Source organism: Arvicola amphibius, chromosome 12 (genome assembly GCF_903992535.2).
Source record: "Arvicola amphibius chromosome 12, mArvAmp1.2, whole genome shotgun sequence".
NCBI lineage: Eukaryota > Metazoa > Chordata > Mammalia > Rodentia > Cricetidae > Arvicola > Arvicola amphibius.
Window position 1 is genome coordinate 2,462,841 of NC_052058.2, and position 24,384 is coordinate 2,487,224.

The 24,384-nt window shown below is 51.4% G+C and overlaps 1 protein-coding gene across 1 annotated transcript; it reads left to right on the forward strand.

The window, feature by feature from the left end:
• Window positions 1–5,226: 5,226 nt before the first annotated feature.
• Sertad4 (SERTA domain containing 4) lies at window positions 5,227–9,753 on the forward strand. Its single transcript, XM_038309497.1, has 3 exons — window positions 5,227–5,401; window positions 6,384–6,499; window positions 8,971–9,753. The coding sequence occupies exons 1-3, from the start codon at window positions 5,227–5,229 to the stop codon at window positions 9,751–9,753; spliced, it is 1,074 nt and encodes a 357-aa protein (XP_038165425.1).
• The last annotated feature ends 14,631 nt before the right edge of the window (window positions 9,754–24,384 follow it).

Consider the following 24,384-nt stretch of genomic DNA (forward strand, 5'->3'; position numbering starts at 1 on the left):
GGCCAGCCACGCATGGTGGCGCAAGTCTTTAATAGTAGCACTTGGGAGGCAGAGGCAAGCAATGTCTCTAAGTTCAAGGCCAGCCTGGTCTACACAGTAAGACCCTGTCTCAAAACAAAAACAACAACAAAACCCCCCACAAAAGCCAACTCTAATTGAATCCACAACAAGGGGGTGAGGGGATCACTATCTGCAAAATTAAAGTGACTCTGGCTTCTGAAACAGACTCTCCACCAAGGGCAAGCTTCTTTACTAATTTTTTGGTTTTGTTTGGCTTTTGGTTTTCTTGGAGGTTTTCCCCACGGGGATTCCTCACCCAGGAGCTGCCAGTTCACGTGAATGCAGGACGAAAGCTGCCTTGTTACACCCGGGTTGCAGGGGAAGGGACCGGGCGGGCGGGGGAGCGCAACCGCTCAGTCCAGCTCCGACATCTGTTTCTCATCTCCGAGTGCTGTAGAGAGGGGAAGAAAGTCTTTAGCAAAGGGTGGGAAAGGCACAAATTTTTTTTTTAAATCACACGCACACACAATAAGAAAACTAAACCAAAATTTAAAAAATAGACAAGACGTCTGGGCAGGTTGCAAGTGAACGCTTCGCGCGCTGCAGCCCCTGCCCCAGGCGGGCTGCGCGCGTGGGGTCCGGGCTGCTGGCGGGAGCAGCCCGCGCGGCCCCGAGGGCGGAGGCGGAGCGGGGGCGGAGGCAGGGCGGGCGGGGGCGCGGCGCCCTGCGAGCTGGCAGAGCGGAGGGAGGCGGGGAGCGCGCTTGTCAGGTTCCCTCTCGCCCCGGGGGCATCCAGCAGAGCCCGGCTCGGAAATCCGCGGGGAAATGGCAAACAGGATTGACGGGTTTCTCGCGCTCCTCGCCAGACACAGCGGCTCATTTCCATAACCGTCTGCGGCGGCGGCGGCGGCGGCGGGACCTGCGGGGACCTCGGCCGCCTCGCACCGGGCCACGCCAACAGGGCCCGGGAGGCGCGTGGGCAGCGGCGGCCGCGCGGAGGACGGCGGCGGCTAAAGCGCGGGGCGCGCGGTAAGAGCCGCGACCCCAGGGCGCGCGGGGGCGGGGAGGGTCGCGCGTGGGGCCGGGGCGCAGCTGGACACAGCGGGGTGCGGGGGCGGCGCGCGCTCTCCAGGGCCGCGCGCCCTTCCCCGGGAGCAGCGGCGCGCACGAGGCGACCCGGGCGGTCGGCGGAGACCCCCGTAGCAGCGAGTCTGGTGTCCCCGGGTATCAGGAAGGTCGGCCCGGGGCCGGGAGGGTAGGGAGGAGGGCCTGCGGGTCTCAGGGGCGCGCGCTTCGCGGAACAAGGCGCCGCTGCTGAAGCTGACACCTTGTGTCCCCCGCAACCTTCGCGCCCGCCCCTGCTCCCGGCTGCGGGCGGCGCTGTCCTCGGCTCACCTTCCCGCGGGCTGCGAGGCCCACGCCCCCGCCTCTGCCAGCCTTCACGCCCCGCAACTTTCCCGTGCGCCCGGCCGCAGAAGCGGGACGCCAAGGTCCACCCTGGTCCCAGCGGCGCGCACTGCGCGGACGACCGGGGCTCGGCTAAAGACCCGGGCAGCTGCAGGCTGGAGTGCGGCCCCGCCAGCCGCCGTGAGTCATAGCCTTGGAATCCCACCTTGGCGTGTATTTCCCATAGAAGGAAACTTGGTTTTTAGAAGGAGAGCGAATAATCATAGCCCTTGTTCTTCAGAAGAGGCACTGGGCTTCGGTACCTTGGAAGACTACTTGCCTTTGTTCCCAGACACTTGGGCTGTTTACTTTTCCCTGCGGCCTGCGGCTGGCCGGACCGTGCCCTCTGTCCCGGAAAGGGGCTTAAGGGCATGGCACCAGTCTCCAGGGTGCGTCTGGGTAAGACCCTGGGTAAGGGACCCGTCACACCCTAGCACCCCACCTTGAGCCTGGACTGAGAAAGCCGACCCTCAAGCTTCCAGTGGGGAACCGCTAACCGCCCTAGTCCCCCCACACCTGAGTTCCCAGCCTCAATACCGGACCTAGAGCTCTTAGCCTCCTGGGACCGCGGCTGGCCGGTGCACTTCCAGGGACACCACAGGGACCTGCAGAAAGCGTTGAAGGGTTTTGTTGTAATCATCCAGCCCCTATCTCCACCATTGGGCGAATCAGACAAACTGTTGAGATCCTGTCTGGGACCGTTTGGAGTCCGTGGGTGAGGAAGTCTTCTGGCTCCCCAGGACAGAGCTCTGCGGTTCTCTGGACCTGCCTGGATCTCAGCGGTTCCTTCATGCTATCCAGGCTAGAACTCTGTCTTCCAGCTGCCTAGAGGCTCCTTTATAATGCGTTCTGTAATTCCTAGTGTCAGGAAGAAGAGGGGTGATCCTTCTGCCATGCTGTTCTATGTCCAGTAGCCCCCCTTAGTTTCCTGGCACCTCCTTGAGCACCGTGATGGCTTTATCTGGAAAAGCCAAACGGTATAGACATGCGTGTATGTGGAGCACTCGGTGGAAACGCTGACACTTGGTCTTCAGCCTTGTCGAGGGTGTTGGGGTCATCCCACAGCATCACCCCAGTGACCAAACAGTGGCACAGCAGCCTGAGGGCTACGAGTTAGTGCATCAACACTAACTTTTAATCCACACATTTCTGATCTTAAAACAAAATCTCTGTCGTATACATCATTGTGGCTGTATTTCTATGAGCAATACGAACTTGTGAACCTGGATTTCTGGGTTCCATAGCAGAAGACCCAAGCTAAACATGGGTGCCTAGTACTCTACAGCCCCGTGTCTCATGAACACTACGCTTGCCTCCCTAATTGGTTAGCATCCGTGTGAGTTCTAAATAGACCAGGAAGGCTCAGTTGCAGACTCTCCTCCCTCCTCCCAATTCGTCCCAGCTCATTCATGTTTTATTCCAGCTTAAATAAATCACTTGCAGAACCCAGCCTCTCCCATTTAGGATCTCGTGTGTAACAGTTTCTAATTTGAAGAAGAAAAACTTGCTGAAATTAGATGTTATAAACAAAAGAAGCAGCCTCGCTAAAAAAAAAAAAAACTATTATGCCTCATTTCAAGTTCAAATCATAACGATGGAATTTCATATGTTGTGAACAATGTCAGCAAAGAGAAGCCCCGAGAGCCTTAACAACAGAAAAGCTGCTCCCGGAGTCATTAGAATACAAACAAACTCTGACTACCGTAAAGCAGCCCAGGGCCCATTAATGTCCTATTAAGCAAAGGTAATTGCTGCCAGGAGCCTGGCAGCTCCTCTGTCTTTAGGGGCATGGGTTTGTCAACCTGCTTTTGTTTATGTGTAGTAAAAGTTCTACCGGGCAAAGGTTTGCATCCTCTTCCCAGACCCCACCCCGGAAGCGGGTATGAATTTCAAGCTGTCTGTCGGAGAAGGTTATTCTTTAGACTAGGTTAAGAAATTGGGCGGCTTTATGAGCGTCTTAGTGAGTCTTCGCTTGGTTGAAGAGTTGGAGGTGGGAGAGACCAAAGGGCTGAGTTTGTTAAATTGACAAAGACAAAATTTCCTTGTTGATGACTTGAAAGAGTAAAATAAATGACATCTTCCATCATCTCTTGATAGAGAATTATTTTACACACACACACACACACACACACACACACACACACACATCCTCCTTCCCTAAGGCATTTCTGATACCCCTTTAGGAATAAAAAAGGAAGAGTAGACTCCAGAGCCCAAGTCAGCTCTACCCTGATTTTACCCATTGAATAGAGACCCGGGCTGAGGCTGATTTCGAAAGCACTGGTGTCTAGAGAGAGACAAGCTGCTGCCAGTCGCTGCTCTGGTGGCCAGAAGACTTTACCACCTTTTGAAGCAAAGATCTCCACCTCCACCCCTGGAAGTACACTGGCATGTGGGAACTCATACTCTCCACAGGACAGTGACGGGTCCACCCTTGCCCTAGCCTGAAGGCCAAAGAATGAACTGGGTTCTTGCTATGCCTGAAGGGAAATCCATCTTCAGCAAGCAGGCCTGACATCACTTCAGTCCTTAAAACAGCTGAGCCGTTCAGGTCTGGATGTCCTACAGCAGCCACTCTCAACCTGTGGGTCGCGACCCCCTGGGCAGTCAGGCAGCTGTTTCACAAGGATCACCTAAGACCATCAGAAAATAGAGATATTTACGTCACAGTTCGTAACAGTGGCAAAATCACTGTTCCGAAGTAGCAAGGAGATAATTTTATGGTTGGGGGATGACCACAGCAAGAGGAGCTGTGTTAAAGGGGCACAGAGTTAGGAAGGCTCAGAACTGCTGTCCTGAGGAACGGGAATCAGAGGCTCTGGGTCTGCTCTCTGACTTAGGCCCCAGACTCTTCTCCCTGGAGCATAGTGTTGACCCTGTCCTGAGGGTCAACACTGAGCCCCACGGAAGTGGCCCCGTAGCCTGGATTACACAGGGTCAGAGTCTGGGAGCATCCCAGAGCATCAGGCTGTCTCCCTGCAGGCCTGAGGTCAGGCTGGGAACCCTAGAGTAGAGTGTGACTCTTGGAAAGTTCCTGCCTTGCATCTCGCTGGCTGCCTCTGCCCGGAGCCCTGGCTCCTGTTTAATATTCTGCTGCCTGGTTGATGTTGTGCTTGGCTCCTGTGGGACTGCAACTCACGGCTGGAAACTGGAGCCAATTTTCTGTCTTCATCTTGGTGTTTTGACTGGAGGCAGATCCAGTTCAGGCCGATCAGGGCTGTGGAAACAACTACCAAGTGTCTGTCTGCTTCACCCCGGGAGGAGAGAGTGTGGCCAAGGAGCTGGGAAGAGAAGAGAGCACTGGGAGGACCCTAGGGACTTCTGCCTTGCCCCCGCCCCCCACTGGTTAGCAGATTTCATCAAAGGGGACTCCTAAGGGCTTGAATAGAAAATTGATTTCACCTTATTAATAGGAGGGAGGCACAGGGTTTCTAGCCCTTCCTCTTAGAGGTACATTTGTAAGGTCGGGAGGAAAATGTGTTTGGGAAGCAGAGCAGCTGTCTGAGGAGCTGAGGGGAATCTGAGAACAATAAGGAGAGGACTCTGAAGACCCGCTCTGAGATGCAGGCTGCTGACTGCAGTGGCTAAGCTGAGAGCTGTTGGAGTTTGCTAATGTGTCCTTGGGAGAAGCAGTCTGCTGGTTTGGGATGAAGGGAAGTTAAGCCTCCCAAGCCCAGGAAGATGCCAAGGCTGTCCTCATGCTGGCTGTGGGGCAGGGCTTTTTGCCTGTCCCGCCCACCCAACCACTTTTTTCTCCCCCCAGATCTAAGGCTGTCAGAGATGACGCTGGTTCTGTCCATGAATAGATTCTGCGAGCCCATTGTCTCAGAAGGAGCTGCTGGAATCGCCGGGTACCAGACGCTATGGGAGGCTGACAGCTACCGAGGTGCAAGCCCCCCAGGGCCAGCACAGGTTCCTTTACAGGCAGACCGAGCAGCCAGCCCACAACTGGCAGGTATTGCCTTTGGCCTTCTCCTTAGGAGCTGGGGCTGTGCTCCCTTGGGAAATCCTACTTAACTTGCTCCACAGCCCTTCCTGCTGTGGATGTCCTGGAACTTTTGTGTTTTTTAGTTTGTTCGTATTTTAAAGGAACTGAACCAGACACCAAAAGTTTGGGTTCAGGCTTTCTATCCCGTGAAAGTGAATGATCCACAGGAAGGTACAGATCACAGTCTTTGCATGCAGGGCTCTGTCCCACAAGCATAAAGGAGTCTGTGCCCCTGCCACAGCTTCAAGCTGCTCCTCTTCACGGTTGACAAGAAAATAGAAATATCTTCTTTTGGGCTTTAATTCTAATAGTCTCAAATAAGTTCCTTTGAGGTTTTATGACGTGATAGGTCTTTTTTTTTCTTTTAAAAAGAAACTGAAATAAAAAATTCATGAAAGTCTAGTTTCTGAAAAGGTTTGAGAGTCCTCCAAGGAGGCCCTGCTCTATTCCTGGTTGGTGTGTTAGCATTTCCAGAGTGAAACAGAATTTAATTACTCCAGGTTTTAAGCATTACTATATAAGAAGAGCCATTGTAACTCCATGTATGTGTGCGTTTGTTTATTATCCCTGAACGTGCTTCGTGCCCAGCTCAGCCACCTGCATGAGGTGTCTGAGTCCGTGCTGGTCCTGCTTCAGATGGGGTCCCAGTCCCCCCACCGCCCGTGGATCTACTGTTTGTCTGTACAGTTAAGATCCCGAGCATCTATTTAGCAGATGCCGAACTGTGGGTGACATTTTCCTCTAATGCTGCTTGGAAATCCTTACCTTCGCGGGCTCGCAGGATTCAGTCCGCTAGCAACCATGAAGACAAATGTTTGTTTTTCATCATTGCGTGTACAGGCGGGGATGTAGCCAAGCTATCCACTAGAGGGAAAGGAAATGAAAGTATTTTGCTTGGCGAGCCTCTGGCAGGCCGCGTGTCATTTGTCGATCTGATTTATTGCCGCAGGATCGCACTACAGGGGAATTCCAAATCCTATTGGAGCATCCAAGGTCACCTACTTCAAGAGGAAGTACGCCCCAGAGGAGGATCTTCACCCCCCCCTCAGCAGCTGCAGCCATACAGTAGGTTTGAAATAGTTACTTTGTTAACATTTACAATGCCTCCTCACACTTGCTTCAACCATGCCCAGACCTTAAATTGTTCCATCCAAGGGACAGAAGAGGGCCACTTCTTTGTAGGGCCCACCTGGGTCACTGTCACTTTTGGGGGGGAACCTGACCTGGACAGGTTCCCGTCAGTTTGTCACCAGCTAAAGTCATCTGAGAGGACAGAACCTTAAGTAAATGCTTCTGTGAGGTCAGGCTGTGGGCAAGCCTGCAGGGCATTTTTTAAACTGGTGATTGATGGGGGAGGGTGCAGCCCATCATGGGTGGGTGGTGACATCTGTGGGCTGTGGGCTGGGGTTCTATAAGACAGCAGGCTGAGCAGGCCAATAAGCAGCACTCCTCCATGGCCTCTGCATCAGCTCCTGCCTGCACGTTCCTGCCCTGTTTGAGTTCCTGTCCTGACTTCCGTTGGTGATGGACTACAGTGTGTGTAAGCCAAGCCAGCCCTCTCCTCCGCGGCAGTAACCGCCCCCCCCCCCCACTAGGGCAGGGCCTGTGTTACTTTTCACAAGTACTTGAAGAAAGAACCAGAAAGAGATCCTCCACCCAGAAATAATTCGAGTATGCAAGGAAGCTCACATCTTTTTGCCGATGGTTTAATATTCCCAGGCTCCCCTGAGAGCTAGGGCTGCTCTGTGGTATCATGTGTTGGGACAGATACTCAGCTTTCCTAACCCTAGTCTGAGCTCTGCCCAGGAGGCTACTGCTGTGTGCTGGTTGGGGTGGTTGTCCAGGGGTTTTCCTGACCTCCTGGGGGTCAGTGTTTCCTCCCTTGGATGTGTGCGTAGAGCAGGCATGCTGTTTGTGATACATCCTGACACATGTCAAGTTTGTTGAAATTCAGAACTAATTCCCAAGGAAGGACCAGAGATAGCTATTTTTCTTCTCACACGAAGTAAGGAAATAACCCGGCGGGGAGCGTGCATGAGTGAAGAACGGGTGTCTAAGCGTCTGTTCTTTTTCCTTGGTGGTACCTTCCCTCCAGATCACCTCTGACCTCATCTGTGAGGTGAGGCTGGAGCCCCGTGGGCAGACGCCTATCTCCTCAGTTCAGCTTCCAGCCGCTCTCTGCCCCCCCCCCACCTTTAGACGTTACCTCTGCCTGTCGGTAAGGAGGCACCGTGTTTATCTCTTTAGTCTCTATGCTGTGTCTGTATCAGCTTTCCAGCTGCTACTGGGATGTGCCAGATGTGTTGTGCATCCTGATATCTCAGCTCTTAAAAGGCAGAGCAGGAGGATTGCTGCAAGGGGAGAAAGGTCAGAGCCTACCTGGGCTACCTTGTGAGTTCTGGGGCAGCCTGGGCTACATAGCAAGGCCGTGTTTTTTGGTTTCGTTTGTTTTTTACAAAAGCAAATTAACAATAATAACAATTGTGAATGGACCATCCTGTACCCAGTGACAGCCCCACACAGCCCAGGACTGTATCCGCATCTCCAGTTTCTGTCTTCATCTCTTTCCGGTCCTCTCCACAAGCCGACAGGCCCAACCCGTCCCAGCCTCTAACTACAGTTGCCCTCTTAGCAAGCGGTATGTCGTAGGTGTGGAGCCCCAGCAGTGTTCCTTGGTGGCCCAGTCCTGGCGCTGACATGTGCCCGTTAGAACCTGCATCTCGAATCTTTAAAACACTGGAGTTGAGAAATGGCTCCGCAGTTCAGAGCCCTGGCTGCCTTTGCACGTGAGCTCTGTCCCTAGCATCCACCTGGTAGCTCACGACTGACTGTGTCTCCAACTCCAGGGCATCCCGTGCCCTTCTTCGGCCTCTTTTGGGTGGGGCCTCTCATAGTACACAGACAGACACACTGGCAAACCCTCAAACACAAAAATTATTTTTCAGTCGATAGGGATGGCACAGGCCGTAATCCCAGCACGCACGTGGCAGAGGCAGGCACATCTCTGAGTTCAGGGCCAGGATGGTCTCCATGGTGAGTTCCAGGACAGCCAAGGATATATAATAAAGAGACCCTGTCTCAAAGAAAGTAAAATAGTGATAATAATATAAATCTTTTTAAAAAAAATAGATAAATTCAAAACTTCACACTGCTGTGAAATGCATGAGTGTGCCTCTGCCCACAGACGTGTGATACATTTCGACCAGCGCACCCCTTGTTATTAACAACCAGGTCAACCTGACCCTGCCTGTGTGGCTTCAGGTCACCTGCCCCCTAGCCCCACAGCAGCTGCCGGCCTGACTTCCGACAGCTCTGCTTGACGGTCTTGGCGCCTCCTTCACTCTGACTTAAAGGACTGAGCCTTCTGGCTGGGCCCTGCTGAGGTCCATCCAGTGATTGGATCTTCTTTGGCACGCCAGTGAGTCAGGAAACAGCTGGCCACGGGACAGCCATAGCCGTGGGGCCAACCTCTAAATGGGCGATGACGTCACAAACATCATTTCCTAAGCCTTCTCCCATCTCTGATCCTTTTTTAGACCATCTCTGTTTTTGAAGAACGAGCCCACATCCTTTACATGTCCTTGGAGAAGCTCAGGTTCATCGATGACCCGGAAGTGTACCTGCGGAGATCCGTCCTCATTAACAACCTGATGAAGAGGATCCATGGGGAAATCCTCATGCAGAACAGCTGGTGCCTCCCCGCCTGCTCCCTCAGCGGCACCTCCGCCCAAGAGTGGTTCCTGGCTCAAGACTGTCCTTACCGGAAACGGCCCCGGGTGGCCAAAGAGGAGTGGGAGAAAGTCCACACTTGCTGTTTGTACCAGGAGTGTGGCAGCCACTGCCTGAATCTGCCCCTTTCAGTCAATGCCGGTGTTGGAAGCAATTCTGCTGCTGCCCCGGCTGCATCTCCCTCTGCCGCCCCATCCTCATCCTCATCCTCCTCTTCCTCCTCCTCTCTGCCATTGCCTAGCTGTTCCCACCATGTGGACTTTGATATAGGCAGCGCCCCCATCTACAAGAGCGACGGCCAAACACCTGCCGATGAAATTTTCGTCACTAACAGGTCACTTGGTGTCCAGGAAAAAGCCAAATTCAGCGATGGGAAAGTAAGTCACGACACCAGCAGAGACAGTGACACCCTTGGCCAAGAACCTCTGGGGGACGACCTTGATTGTGAGTGCAAAGGCCAATTCTATGACTATTTTGAGACTGGATATAATGAGAAAAGCCACATGAGTGAGTCCTGGAAAAAGTCTTTGAGGAAAAAGGAGCTTTCCCCAAGCACCAGACTATGCTGCAGCAAAGGAAGTAAGATGTGACCGTCCTCCCGCCGGCACGCGCCAGGACGCGCAGCATGACCAGCTTCTGTCTCGAATGGATTTTTGTAGTTTTGTACAACTGATAACATTGTGCAGTGGACACACTGTGTGGTCTCACTGCCTGGAGAGCAGACTGCACAAAACATCTGTACAGTAGGCATCCCCAAGCCACCTGTTAATGTGATTTTCCGAGGAAAGCCAACTTTGTGTTTGAAAGTATATCTTAGTTTTCTTTAAAAAAAAAAAATAGTAGATTAGGTTGAGGACAACATTATTCCCACTGCCCCTCCAAGAAGCCCGCCACTAGCCAAGCTCAACATGTTTGCCGGTTAATTGGGTAGTTATTTGGCAAACAGATCATTATAACAGCAGAGTTGTCTGCTTCTTCCGTATGATGCAGCATTTCCTTCTGAGTGAAAGACTGAGGACAGGAAGATAAATGGAGGGTTTCATGAGTTGTGACATGTTTGTCCTGGACAGCGAGACACAATGGAACACCTGGCGGGCAGCAGTGTAGGAATTGTGGAGACTGTACCCTGCGAGCTCCTCGCTTGCCTGTGCTGGGTAATGGGTGACTAGAGAGGTGTATGGGACCATCTTTGATGGGCTCTGTAGGGGGGAGGTGTACACGGCCGTGTCTGATGGGCTCTGTAGGGAGGAGGTGGACACAGCCATCTCTGATGGACTCTGTAGGGGGAGGTGTACACGGCCATCTCTGATGGGCTCTGTAGGGAGGAGATGTACACGGCCGTGTCTGATGGGCTCTGTAGGGAGGAGGTGGACACAGCCATCTCTGATGGGCTCTGTAGGGAGGAGGTGGACACAGCCATCTCTGATGGACTCTGTAGGGGGAGGTGTACACGGCCATCTCTGATGGGCTCTGTAGGGAGGAGATGTACACAGCCGTGTCTGATGGGTTCTGTGGGGAGGAGGTGTACACGGCCGTGTCTGATGGGCTCTGTTGGGAGGAGATGTACATGGCCGTCTCTGATGGGCTCTGTAGGGAGGAGATGTACATGGCCGTCTCTGATGGGCTCTGTAGGGAGGAGGTGGACACGGCCATCTTTGACGGGGCGGTCTTGCTGTCATGACAAGGAACGTGGTATACAGGGCGATCTTGGGTGCCTTACTTATCTTAATTTTTGCCAATGTGAAAATTAAGGATAAATCAGAGTTACAGCAGGGATTTAACAAATAGTAAAAAAAAAAACACACAGGGTGGATCCATGCGGTTTGGAAACTTAACTTTGAACTATTGCGTTCAGCTTTTGATTCACCATCCTCTTCTTCCTTTGTTTTTAACGCCCAGTGGCTGTGGGTCTGACCTTTTTGGGTAGAGGTGGCAGAGGAGATAATAGGGACGGCCATGGGAACAGTGGAGGCGGCCTAGGCTCGTCCATGGAAACACACCGTCGTTGGGTCTGGGCTTTCTGAGCTTTGGGTTGTTCTGTATCCTTGTGCAGTGACGTGCACGGCCCGGGGCATGCGTTCTGTGCGTCACACTTTGGCCTGTTTTGCATCTCATTTCATGAGTTTAGACTCCTAAGAGCATGTGGTTTCTATATATGACTTTCGCTGTTGATTGAGAAGCACAATGTTAATAGATGACGTGGTGATCAATACGTTTTTATCTTAAAGAATGTAAAGACTGTAGGTTGCGAAACGTTATTTTGGAGAAATGGGACTCTCCCGTCATTGTTACCTGGGTATTTGGCCAACACACTACTCAAACAAGACCTTGGATTTGCACATTGCCGCGTGTCCTCAGCGGCACTACGGCCCAGTCCAGCCAGCTCCTCCTCGTAAAATGTATTCCCGTTTCCAAGGCCAGGCATCGGCCTAGTTGACTTGGGCCTTCTAAAAACCATTGTTTGCAGCAACCAAATGCCAAATGGAGGAGATAGGTAAGTCCTCCCAGTTTCTCCAAGATGAAGCTTTTTTAATTATTGCTATTAATATTAAATAGGTCTCATTCATACAGTGTATGAGTAGATCATTTGGGAAATTGTCCGCAAGGACCAATTTTTAAAACATGTTCCTGTGTTATGGCCGAATAGTCTAGTAATGTTTTGTCCCTTATTTTCAATATTTGATGAACATTTCAGTGTTGAAATTTTAGGTGATAGATGCTAGTACATGACTGTGTTGTAATAAAAGTGAGGTTTTTCTTGATATATATTTATTAAAATGATCAAAAATCATTCAGTTTTTACAAATTTCATTTTAATGGCTATTTCTCTTTTCCACATTTCTCTCTATTTAAAACAAAACAAAAGCCTGTCTGAATGTCTAGAAACTGTGCATGGTGTCCACACAGGTATTCATTAAGAATGAGCCCAGCCCCGAGCCGTGGGGGGTGGCTTTGTGACTGGACACTTAGGGAGATGACAGGTCAGTGAGCAGCTTCACAGCCCGGAGATCCAGAGTGGTTTCCCCTTCAACCCTGCATCCGTGTTTCTTAGAAGCTAGCGTTGTATTTGATAAAGGGGAGGTCTAGTTGAAGGCAGATTAATTTGTCAAACATATCAACTGTATTATAAGTGTAGTGCGGCACAGAGATTTAAATATGAAAGAGTGGATTTGCCCTTTTGCTTTTTTAACCCCAGCCTTTCCAGACAGTGTGATAATCTGAGTATATCCATCTTGGGTTATTTGAGGGCCGGGGGTTTAAGACAGGGTCTTAACTACATAGCCCAGGCTGACTCAAACCCACACCTCCTGCCTCTGCCTCCCAAGTGTTGGGATCTAGGTGCTGACGAAGCCCTTGGAGTTGGCAGTGTCGAACAGTGCTCCCCTGGGCAGGAACAGGCAGGCTCCCCTCAGCAGAATCGCCCATTCACTGTGTGGGTATCTATGGTTGTTAGTCTCCTGGGGTTTGTGTTAGGACATTGCCAGAATAATAAAATAATAGTAATAATAATAATAATAACTCCTTTTCTAAAACAAAAACAAAAGGCCCTATCCCAGCATTCAGATGACAGAAACCTTTTGTGGTCACTGTGAGCGTGAGAACACTTCTGGTGTAGTTCCTGATGCCCAGGCAGCCCTGGCCAGATCTCTCAGGAGCCCATGGCACTCCCCCATACTGAGTGAACCCTTTACCTGGTTTCTTTGTGAAGTTTAGCCCATCTCCCATATTAATAAGCTACACATGGTGGCATACACCTTCTAACCTAGAGCTAGAAAGGTAGAGACAGAAGGATCCCTAGAATTTTTATTTTTATTTTTTATTGTTTTATGAGTCCCCTTAGCCTAATGAGTGTGCTTCGGGCCACTGAAAAGACCCTGTCCCAAAAAACAAGGGGACAACTCTTGAAACACAACACTTGAAGTTGACCTCTGGCCTCCACAGGCACAGGCATGCATGTGAACACACAACCATCCCCCCACATATACATGTGTACACACATGAACACAGGCACGAGAGCACAAACAAAGTGGTCCTAGGCTGTTAGTCAGAAGATCGCTTGCCCAGCATACACGCACACGGCTCTGCATGCACATGGCCCAGCATGCACACGGCTCTGGACTCAATCCCTATCATTGCACACGGCATGGACCACACCTGTAATCCCAGCTGGGGCGGTAGCATACAGCTGCACGGCAAGCATGAAGCCAACCAGGGATACATGAGACCTGGTCTAAAAACGGAAAAAAAAATTCTGTTCCCCAACACTGCTTCCCAGCAGCTTCTGCTTCATGGTTGCAGCCCAGTGGTCCCTGTCCTTCCTCTCACAATGGGTAGTTGGAGGAGCTGGATCTCACAAAGGCACTGTCTGCCCCACCTCTTTTATTTTTTTAGGCAGGAAACTCTATGCAGACACACTGGTCTCTAACTCACAGAGATCCTCCTGCCTCCACCTCCCAAATCCTGAGTTGAAAGGAGTGAGCCACCCCCAGAAACTGCCCCCACTCTTAAAACCCTGTTACCTGCAGTATACCCTGAAACAGCCTTAGGCATAGGATGCAGGGACCAGGAACATGGAGGATGATGGAAAAGCTTAAAAGCAGTAGAAGTCACCATTTAATAACCTATCATAATTAGCAAAACATCTTTGGTGTAATCTTTCAAGTCCTGGAGACTTCGAAGGTTCTACCTGCTGCTTTGTCACCAAGTGGTCAAACATGCAAACAAAGGTGTCATGCTTCGTGCATGTTCAGGTGTGACCGTGCTGGGTATCGGGAGTACACAAGAAGCAGACTCCAGGCGAGCATGGCCACAGCCTCTCCAGTCAGAAACATACAACACAGCTGCACCAATTGCTTCCTTCCTGAGAACCGGAGCAGAAAGCTTGAAGGAGACCTAGGCTCCAGGAGATGCCTGCATCAGGGGACAGCAGACGCGGTGGCTTCTTCCACTGTGGCTAAGTATCTGTCTCCCTCATGCAGCTGAGAGCAGAAGAAGAGATGAGCTGTTTAAACCCATGTCTGTAACGGATCCCTAAATGAACTCGTAGTACGGTTACCACATCTGGGCCAATCTTTCTAGGCCTCTGCAAAGCCAAGGGTCAGTATCGTAATGGCATCTCTGTCCCACGAAACAATCCAGCAAAAACACTGAAGTTGGTGTGTTAGGTGGAAAAGAAGCTATGACTTTCAGCAATCCCTTTTAAGATTGCTGTGTGTGGGGCTGGAGAGAACTGAGGTTCCGGAGGTCCTGAGTTCAAATCCCAGCAACCACATGAAGGCTCACACCCATCTATAATGAGATCTGGTGCCCAGAACACTATATACGTAATAAATAATAAAAAAGATTGCTATGTGTGTACGTATACGTGAGTGGGCAGGTCACATATACACAGGGAATTTACCAGGCCACCTAAGGTGGACTCACTACACCCACTCTCCATTTTATCTTTTGAGACAGGGCCTGTCACTGAACTTGAAGCTCGCTGATTTGGTTAGACTGGCTAGCCAGTGAGCCCCAGGACGCCTCCTGCCTCAGCCTCCCCAGCGCTGGGATTGCAGGCTGGGATTACATGCCTAGCTGTTACATAGGTGCTCAAGAGGGAGCTCAGGTCTGTGTTTGTGCAGCAAGCACATTACTGACTAAGCCATCATCCTGGATCCTCTTCTAATTTTTGAGATGGTGTCTCTCTGAACGTGGAACTTCCCATTTCAGCTAGGCTGCCTGGCTGCAGGCAAGCCCTGGGGTCTCCTGTCTACACTGTCTCCCAGCACTGGCATTGCGGGTACCCATCTCCCTACCTGGCTTTTGACATGGGCGCTGGGTATCCCTAACTAGATCCTCCTGCCTGTGTGTTGAGCCTGTCCCCCTCGCCCCAGCCCCACTGCTGTGAGCTGATTCCATGGTTTACAACAAATGTATCTGGGATCTCGTCGCTTGCTACCAGGCACCCAGCCGTTGCTTTCTCAGAGGTGCAGTTGCATTGGGTGAGCACTTGACTTGATCTCCCTGTTGGAAGAGGTGTGCTCCGTGACCCCGGGGTGGGATTGTTTAGAATCAGCTTGTATGTTAGCGGGAGAACTCACTTAGGAAAAGTACTCACAAGGATGGAGCCATGAGTACTTGAGTCTCACATCCTGCACTGAAGTGCATCAGCAAGTGAGTTTAATAAAACACGCTGTCTAAAATAGCCTGTAATTTCCTGTGTGCATTTCCCCTCAGTATCTGCGACTGGGCTGGAGAAGGATGACTAAACAGGGGACTCACACAGCCTAGTCTGCTGCTGGTAGCAACCCTTGCCGAGCTGCTGCAGCTTCTGTAAACAGCTCTCTGCTGGGCTATGTGTCCCCCCTCCCCGCCGCCCCGTGTTGATCCAATATGTTAATTTTAAAAATGCAAACTACTGATTCATAGCTCGAAACACCTGCTTTTGACCACAATGAAACTGGTAAAAAATATGAAGATGAATGAATCTTTTTTCGTGTCATTTCCCTACATCTCGGTCTTATTTTTTTTTTTTTTTTTACTAGTCCCATGATTTACAGTGACAAAAATTTGATTAGATGCTTTTATCTTCGGGGAAAACACATACGGAAAAGAATTGTTACAGATGGCGGGTGTGAATGGGCAGGTAGGTGTCAGCTTTGTGGGGAGGAATCACACAAGTACCCTTTGGCTTGTGATTGCCCAGGCTAGCCTGTGCTCCATCCAGGCCATTCCTTGGGAGTCGCTGAGTCTTGACATCAAACGTGTGTTAGTTGTTACTTGAATCTAGTTTGGATGCTTCTGGAAGCATCTGCAGGTGCCCTCCGAGGTGACCCAAGTGAAGTGAGCTGTTCTCTGTATGATTCTGGTCTCCTTGCTTCAAAGAGCGAATGGATTGTTCTAAAGTGTACCTGGGGCAACATTCAAACATCCCTACAGGAAGTTGAGAAACAGACTCCCTGTGTGCCCAGGAGGAAATATGAACACAGAAGAAGACAAGTCTTCCCTTTGTCAAACCTCAGCAGACAGGAGAGTATACAGAGGACTGCGTTCTCTTCCCTTGCCTTCCTTTTCCAGAGCTGGGAAAGAGGCTTGCTCTGTTCTCCAAGTCTGCAGATACCCCGAGATGGAGGTGTCGCCCCAAGACACCTTCCCCTTCAGTTCAGACACAGAGGAGAGGCAGTGGCTTTCATGTAAGGCTGGACAGAGCAGAGGCCGGAAGTGTGAGGCAGGGTTTGGGGTCTGACAGCCTGGATACAGAGCCAGGCTCTTCCACTACAGCCAAGAGGTGTCCCTTACAAGGGAAAAGATGCACTCTCTTAACTCCCGACTTGCTACATAATTCTGTTACCACATCCAATGGTTGGTTCATTCAAACATAGTCTTTACTCAGGAAAAAATAAATCCCACCAAAACATGGCGCTAAGTTAAACATGTCAGACGATTTCAGCTCAGTGGTCCCCCTATGTGCCTGACTTCACAGGAGAAACCAAAGCAACATCCTAAACAGTCAAAACAGCAGGTGATGGTGGCAGAAGAGGCTGACCTGGTCTAGAGGCTGAGTTCCAGCCAGCCAGGAATACATGGGGAAAAACAAAACAAAAAAAACTCTGAGGCCCTGCCCTATTACAAAGTAACTAGGATATACTCTGCTCTGTTTATTTGGGTTTTATTGGTGGTAGGTTTTTCCCCCCTTCCTGAGACAGTCTTTTGTCACCCAGACTAGAACTCACTATGTATCTGAAGATGACCTTGAACTTCTGATCTTCCTGTGTCCACTTCTTCTGGGATTATAGGCATTCGCCACCACCCCTGGTTTACGGTTTATGCCATGCTGGGAACCAAGCCCAGGTTTTCGTGCTAGGCAAGCAATCTACCAACTGAGATACACCCCAACCCTGTGTTTTCTGCTTTGTAAGACGGAAGTTTCAATCAGATCAAGTAGGTTTGTCCCTACTTCAGACTCTCTCCCTTTTTATGTCATCTCTATATTATATCCAGCTGATGGTATCAGATTAGTATGCTATTCACAGACACCCCATTTTCACCTGTTTCTCAGCTATGTAGTTTTCCCTAAGGTGAAGGTGGGCATACTTCTAGTGATGCTTGATTGGGAGAACCCGAGAGCGGAAAGGAGAGTATTGTCATTGTAGAGCGAGAACCACCAGAGTTCAACTCATCTCTACACATGATAGCCCTGGGATTTCTCAGCAAGAAGTGAGCTCTCTCTCTGCACCACTAGGTTCAGGAAGGGCATGATGCATACCTGCAATTTGTGTCTGCTGAGAGACACTGAGGAGCCAGGACACCACTGGTCAGTCGCAGGTTTTCCTGGAAGAGTCCTACAGAAATGCAAGTCAAGGAGACTGCCTCTGAGGAACTGTCCAGACTGCTGAACCAATGGATTTATCAGGGGTGCTTTCAGGAGCATAGTGGCTCAGGCAGCCCTGTGACTAAATGTCCCACCCTGTAAGAATGGCAACACAACATCACTGGAGTCCCCATCCCTAGTCAACCCCAAAGGCCATGTGTAGCTAGGGGCCAAGAGTGGCTGGAGTGTCAGCTGTCTGCAGACCCTTTTGTCAGGGAATGTTGTAGGCTGGGTCCTGTGCCTCCTGGGGGTGGCTGGAGCCAGCAATGGAGGGTGGCAGGCAGAAGACACTCAGCTTGCCCAGGGAAAGCAGAATGGCCATCTCCAGGATCTGACTTCTGTTTGGAAAACCAACAGCTAAAGAATAAAAAATTCCATTTTCCAATGACTAGAACTCCAGCTAGTAAGAACCTGCAGCCAGCTCAGCCTTCACTGGTTTTAGTCAAGATGGCTACACACAATGGGGGTGGGTGACATGGGATGTTCTCTGGAAGTTAACTGCAGAAAGAATCCTAAAGGAACCCCTAGTCATTTGTCCATCAGGGTGTTTAGTGAAGGAATAAGTAGATACACACTGAGGTGCCCCCTGGAGTGGAAATTGTAAGAATTAATTCATTTACAACTCCAATCATTATAGATATAATCTTAATCGTTCTAGTATCTTCTAACCTTTTACTTATCTGTTTTGGGTCTCTCTCTCTCTTGCATGCGCGCGCGCATGTGTGAGGTGGGGGGGGGGGGAGCCATAATCGTTGTACGTAGCACTACATTCCTGCAGGCAGATTCACTCCCCCAGCTCAATGTTACCCCACCCTCCCCCAGCCCATTAGCCCGGCACACCCGGAGCCAGCCAGGCACAGCGCTGCTGCTCCTGGCACAAGAGCTTCTTCGCCTCCCTGCACCAGGCAGGCGGGGGACCCTGCGCCTCTTCCTCATGTTTATGCGTAATAAAATAGCACACGTTCCCTCTGCTGCTTTATGAAGACAGTCCTTGCAGCTGTGACTGTAACTGGATTTTTCCTTACCAGCTAAGATTATGGTCCCATAACCCAATTAGTGTCATTTGGTGGTGGTCCAAGTGCCTCTCCTGCCCGGGTTTTAATTTGGGGATCCCCGGAGGCTGCACTCCACATCTGTAGCGGGCCTGCTCTTCCTCTCCCGGTATTTGCTCGAGGTTTATGGCGGGATTAGCTGTGTGGTCTGGAGGCGGCTGTCCTCTTTCATCCTCATGGCTCCGGAGCCGCCCCAGAAGCCTTTTACTTTCCATCTAGCCCTGGCACCTAGAGGGCAGGCAGCCCGGGCGACTGGAAAGAATCAGAGCTCGCCCGGCAGGCCGGGGAGGCGCGGTCTCACCCGAGTGGGGGGAGGTGCTGCTCGCTCCGCAGCTCTCATCAGGACGCGCCCGCCCCTTCCACCCAGGGCGCGGGGTCCGCCCCGCCCCCACTCACGGGCTGCCGGGGACTGGCGAGGGCTGGCGGGGCTCAGGGCGCCCATTGTGCAGGCAGCTGGCACCAGCTGGGAAGGGAATTAACATAACAAAGAGCCGGAGCAAACGCCGCGCGGTCGGGCGGGGGCTCTGCGAAGCGCCCCGGGCTGGAGGAGCGAGCGGTCGCCTGCTGTCGGGTACCCAACCCGGCAGCCGGCCACGCGAGGCTCAGACAGTGGGTGCAGCCGTGTGTCCCTGACGCGTGTGCATGTGAGTGCCTGCGGGTGCGTGCCTGCCTTCAACCGCGTCCCAGGCCCGGGATGCGGATGCCTGAACCTCACCTGCAGACACTGGGCACTCACCCACTTGGCATCGTGGCGCCCAAGTGGGCCTCGTTGGGCCTTTCCAAAGCAATGCTTTGACTTTCACCGCCTGTTCTCAGCAGGGTCCGTACCTCGGAACCACCTGGGGAGCTTTCCCCAGCTCCAGGACCGGCTTATCTCCATACTCCAGATTATTTGGCCTAGCCAAAGCCCTCGATGTTGTTGACTGAAGCATCCGCTGCGGTTCTAGCTTTCCAGAGCTGGACACCATGGGGCGCGTCCTGACCCCTGGCCCCTACCCTGGCCCAAAGCGAGAGGCAGGCTTCAGAGCCCAGGCTCGAGCTGTCGGGTTTGAGACCTTAGAGCTTGGCCTTCGCCTCGCCTGGCTAGGGGTCAAGAACACATTCCTAACTGGCGCGTCCGTCGTAAGCTTCCGTCCGACTAGTCCGTTTCAACCTCTCTTATTGCTAAAAGCCTTGTAATAGCCTGTAGGAAGAAAGCTGTCGGGGTGGGAAGGTTCAACTGAACTAGGCAGAGAGACAGACAAAAAAAGAACAAAACACTATTTTTAGGCTACGCCAGGCCTCCGGCTCTCCAGGAGGTCTTCTGTGGGGACTGTAGGAGTCAGGCTCAGCAGGACCCGCAACTCAAGAAGCGGGCACTGCCCAGATGCGCTGCGCCACTATCGTTTGACTCTGGTGACCACCTCCTCGCGGATCCCGGTCCTCTGCAAACTCCATTTCCCCGCGGAGAAAGGCTAAGGGAGAGTCCCCCACCCATCTCCCCCGGGAAGGTGGGGAGGAAGCGCCGCAGCGGGGATCCGGGCTGCGGGGACTGAAGGGCACCTCGGTGCCTCCGGCCTCACCCAGAGGTGCGCTTCCTCCTGGCGGGACAGCGTCTGTGAATTCCACTGCCGCAGGCTGTTTGAACTGCTCCCTGGAGGGAGGAGAGTGACTGAAAGTAGTTGCCCGACTCTGCCATCAGGAAGAAGCTCTAAAGTGCCTTAGAACGCAGTTTCAAGAGCCTCTACTAGGAATGTAAACCCAGAGGAGTCAGCAGAGTTCACTACAGTTCAAGTAGCTACCCTTGCGGGCAGAGCCCAGAGAATTCTGGGTGCTAACGTCCCCAGACCTATTTTGCTTTATAAACTTCCACTGTAGAGTGTCAGATAATCCGGAAAAGGGGAGAAGGTGGAACCCCTGGTCCTCAGCTTGAGAATAACCTTGTCCGAGGTCAAGCAGCCAGGCAGGTGACCTGGTCGCTGTGCAGGGACTTGGTGTTGTCTACTGTTGTTGAGTTCAGAATTCTCGCAGGTCCTAACCACTGTGTTTATTCTCAATAAATGGTTTCTTAATAATCGTTTTAATTAGCAAAAAGGCTGTCTTATTAAAGCTAATTAAAGGCAATTTGGGAACCTTATTTTCATACAATCATAAAATTAAAGCAACAAGAGGGTAGAGAAATGGGAAATGCCTCCAGCTTCCATGCTCTCTAACCCCCACAGCAGTTCTGAGGGGCAGGGGTACCCAGTTGGTAAACTGAATCTTACATTTAGGTGTAGCCGAGGACAGTACAGGAGGAATCCTCTGTCCCTGTCTTCCTTGTGGCATCTTAGAGACATCCAACCTGCCCACCCTCCCCTTCTGCCAGTCCTCTCCTGAGGGTTGTCTTTCTGTTGAGAAAATAGACATTCTTCTTCCGTTCCCTAACACTGTACCAGCTGCTGGAGATCGCCAGGTCTCACCTTTGCCCAGTGACACATTCTCCATCTGGTGTTCCCTGCCAGCCATTGTGGGGTGACTGCCCTGTGTCACAGGCTTCCCAGGTGCTTAGAACCTTTTGGACCTGGCATAGTGTGATTTCAAATGGGTCTTTTTTAAAAAAAGGAGTCAGATATTGGGGGTAAAAATGGAGAGATTAGAGAAGCAAAGCAGCCAACACTAGTTCTTACCTCTACAAAATCCTTAGATCAAATGGGGTATCCTATCTCTACAAGTCCTCAGAATGAATGCAATGAGCTCCTGTCTCCTCCCACCTTAGATTCCTCTCTCTGCCCAGCCATATCACTCCCGTCTCCACCTCCCTAGTGCTGGGATTAAAGGTGTGGGATCCCAACTGTTGGGATCACCTTTGTGTGAGCTCTGTGTGGCCTCGAACTCATAGAGATCTGTCTGCCTCTGCTCCTGAGTGCTGGGGTTAAAGGTGTGTGCCACCGCTGCCTGGCCTCTAGGCTAACTACTGTGGCTAGCTCTGCACTCTGATCTTCAAGCATGCTTTATTTGCTAGACTACAAACAAGATATCACCACAACTTGTCTTTGTGTTCTCCAGACCTCAGCCCAGGTTTCTCCCCAAGCAAAACTGCTCGCTGTGGGAACCTCCATGTCTTCCACAGCTGACCTCAACCTTGGCCTTCCCTTTGCTTTCCACTTAACCTGGGATAACCTCTCCCAGACTCCATATCACAAACAAACAAGCAAACAAAAACCGTTCTCTGTCACGCTCTATGAGTCCTACTACCGTCTCCATAGGCATGATCCATGACCTAATCTAGAGTCGTTTGTGTTTGCTTCAAGAGGCTGTTATTTTAGAATAACATAATACTATACGTAATACTATAGCTTTGGGGTGGCACAGGCCTCACTCGGGCCCCGCCTTCACATGGCTTTAAGGGCTGACAGAGCTCTGGTCTTCAGCGGGAGAGGAGGCTCGTCTCAAGAGGATATCTGTACATCCGTACAGCAGATGCCCTGTATGTTCCTGGAGTGTGGGACACCGTGCAGGCACACCTCTCCACGCTGCAGGCGCTCATTGTCATAGGCGGTTTCAGGATAGTTAGGAGGTGTGACTTCACAGGGAAGAGAGTGTCTGAACTGGCTCCAACCTTGCCTCTAGAGATGCTCACAGCTGCCTTCCCTCCCTGCTCACCAGGGTCCCTTCCAAAGGCCTGGGAGACTCTCCAGGGATCCCAGTTTCTTTGTTTACAGTCGCTTGTCCTGCCCACATCACACGTCAGAACTCTGCAAAGAAGCCACAGGGCAGGGGTTGGTTCCTTGCTTTTGTTTTTAAGCTTTTTAAAAAGAATGTGTGTGTGTGTGTGTGTGTCTGTGTGTGTGTGTGTGTGTGTGTGTGTGTGTGTGTGTGTGTGTGTGTGCCTTGTGTTTGTTTGTGTGTGCCTCTGTAGGCCAGAAGAGCTGATCCCTTGGAGCTGGAGTTATAGGCTGTTGTGAATGACCTGATGTAGGTGCAGGGAACTGAACTCAGGATCTCCAGCAAATGTTCTTAATAGCTGCTTTCTCTCCAGCCCCGCCTCGCCTTGTTGTTTTGGGTTTTCCAACCTCCTTCCATTGAGGACCTCCTTGTGAAGGACTCCTTCTAGCAGGAAGTTCTCACCTCTAAGTGCTTTCTAGAAAAATCTCCTACGGCCCCCAAAATTCTTGCCTGTCCTTGGAAATCCAGCTTGGTGGGCTTTGTAAGGCAAACCTTGAATTTCTCCTTAGGTGTTGCTTGGGGCCCCAGACAGAGAGTGACCATGAGTCAGGGAGGCCCTTTCCCCCAGCCCACCCTCCTATTTCCCTGGCTGAAACCTTAGTGGTGGCAAAGCTGTCCAGGGTAAGTGTTTAGCTACTGATTCTCGAAGCGGTCCTTAAATTAGAGGCCCCGATGGCAGCTGCTGTCTCCAGAAAATGCTTAGTAAAGGATGCTCTGTAGAGGAAAAGATGAGCCGGTGGCACTTGGATTCTGACCTGTGAATACTTTGGCCTTCCCAGGGCTGTACCTGGAGCAGAAGTGCCACCAGAACCAAACAGCATATGCCTGCCCTGTGCACCAAGTGTGGTGGTCACTTTTCACCATCACAGGCACACAAGAGCCACGTTTCCTCCCCTGAGTCTCCCCTGCAGTGTCTGCCCACTGTAAGCGTCCACAGGGGCTGGAGCTACTCTGGCTGGCATGATTAAAGCCTGAATTACACGACAGTGGCTTCACTTTCAAGGAGCTAGAGAAACTGCACAGGACCCCTGGGGCGGGACACAGGCTCCTCAAGATGCCCCTTTTAACAAAGTTGTCATGAAATCCAATTAGCCAGCTGAAAGGCTAGCATGGGCAGGCCTCCTCAGGGTTAATACATAATAGAACATGCCCTGTACCCAAAAGAGCCTCTCTGTTGCAAGCATGGAGGCCAAGACAAGCACTCCCAGCAGGAAAACATAGGCACCAGCCTCCCTGCTCTCTGAGTCCAGCAGTGAAGGTTCCCAAGAGGCACACACCTCCCACCCCCAGGAACCACTGTCATTCGTGAGCCCCAGGTTTGAGATGCTGGGGCCTCTGGGACAAGAAGCAGACTCAGGCTGGGTGTGGTGGACACACCTTTAATCTTAGCAATCAGAAGGCAGAGGCAGGCAGATCTCTGTGAGGTCGAGGTCAGCCCCGTCTACAAAGTGAGTTCCAGGACAGCCAGGGCTGTTATATAGAGAAATCCTGCCGAGGTTGGGGTGTGGGGGGAGAGCCTTTGCGCTGTGGGACAATGGTTTGTACCCTGTCAATTGTATTTTAATAAAACGCTGATTGGCTAGTAGCCAGGCAGGAAGTAGAGGCGGGACAACCAGGCAGGAAGTAGAGGTGGAGCAACGAGAACAGGAGAATTCTGGGAAGAAGAAAGCTTATTCTGCTGTCGTGACCCAGCCACAGAAGAAGCAAGATAAGAAGTCTCAGCTAATGGGCTAATTGGTTTATAACCAATGTAGACTCTCTGTGTGATTTCTTTGGGACTTAACTAATACAGGAACCAGGCAGGATAGAAACCATAGTTAACACCTTAGTATGAGTTAGCAGCCTTGGCTCAACTCTGGGTCTGACTCATTTTTCCCATAAGCTGTTCAGACACAATCACCCCAAATCCCCTCCCTTGTCCTTTTTATAGTGAGAAGCAGCTATTGCCCTGTGGCTGACACCTGAGTGGACTTCCTACTTTTCCTACTTTTGCTACATCAGGCAGCACTGTTCAGTGGAAAGATAATGTGAACCGCAGACATTGTGGTGGTCTGAATGAAAATGGCTTAGCTTAGTTAAGAGGTGTGGCCTGTTGGAGTAGATGTGGCCTTATTAGAGGAAGTGTGTCC

Excerpts from the sequence above, each read along its gene's own strand:
- Sertad4 (XM_038309497.1), top strand. The coding sequence starts at position 5,227 with ATGACGCTGGTTCTGTCCATGAATAGATTCTGCGAGCCCATTGTCTCA. Across the intron at positions 5,402-6,383 it reads AGCCAGCCCACAACTGGCAG|GATCGCACTACAGGGGAATT; the intron begins GTATTGCCTTTG and ends TTATTGCCGCAG. Across the intron at positions 6,500-8,970 it reads TCAGCAGCTGCAGCCATACA|ACCATCTCTGTTTTTGAAGA; the intron begins GTAGGTTTGAAA and ends ATCCTTTTTTAG.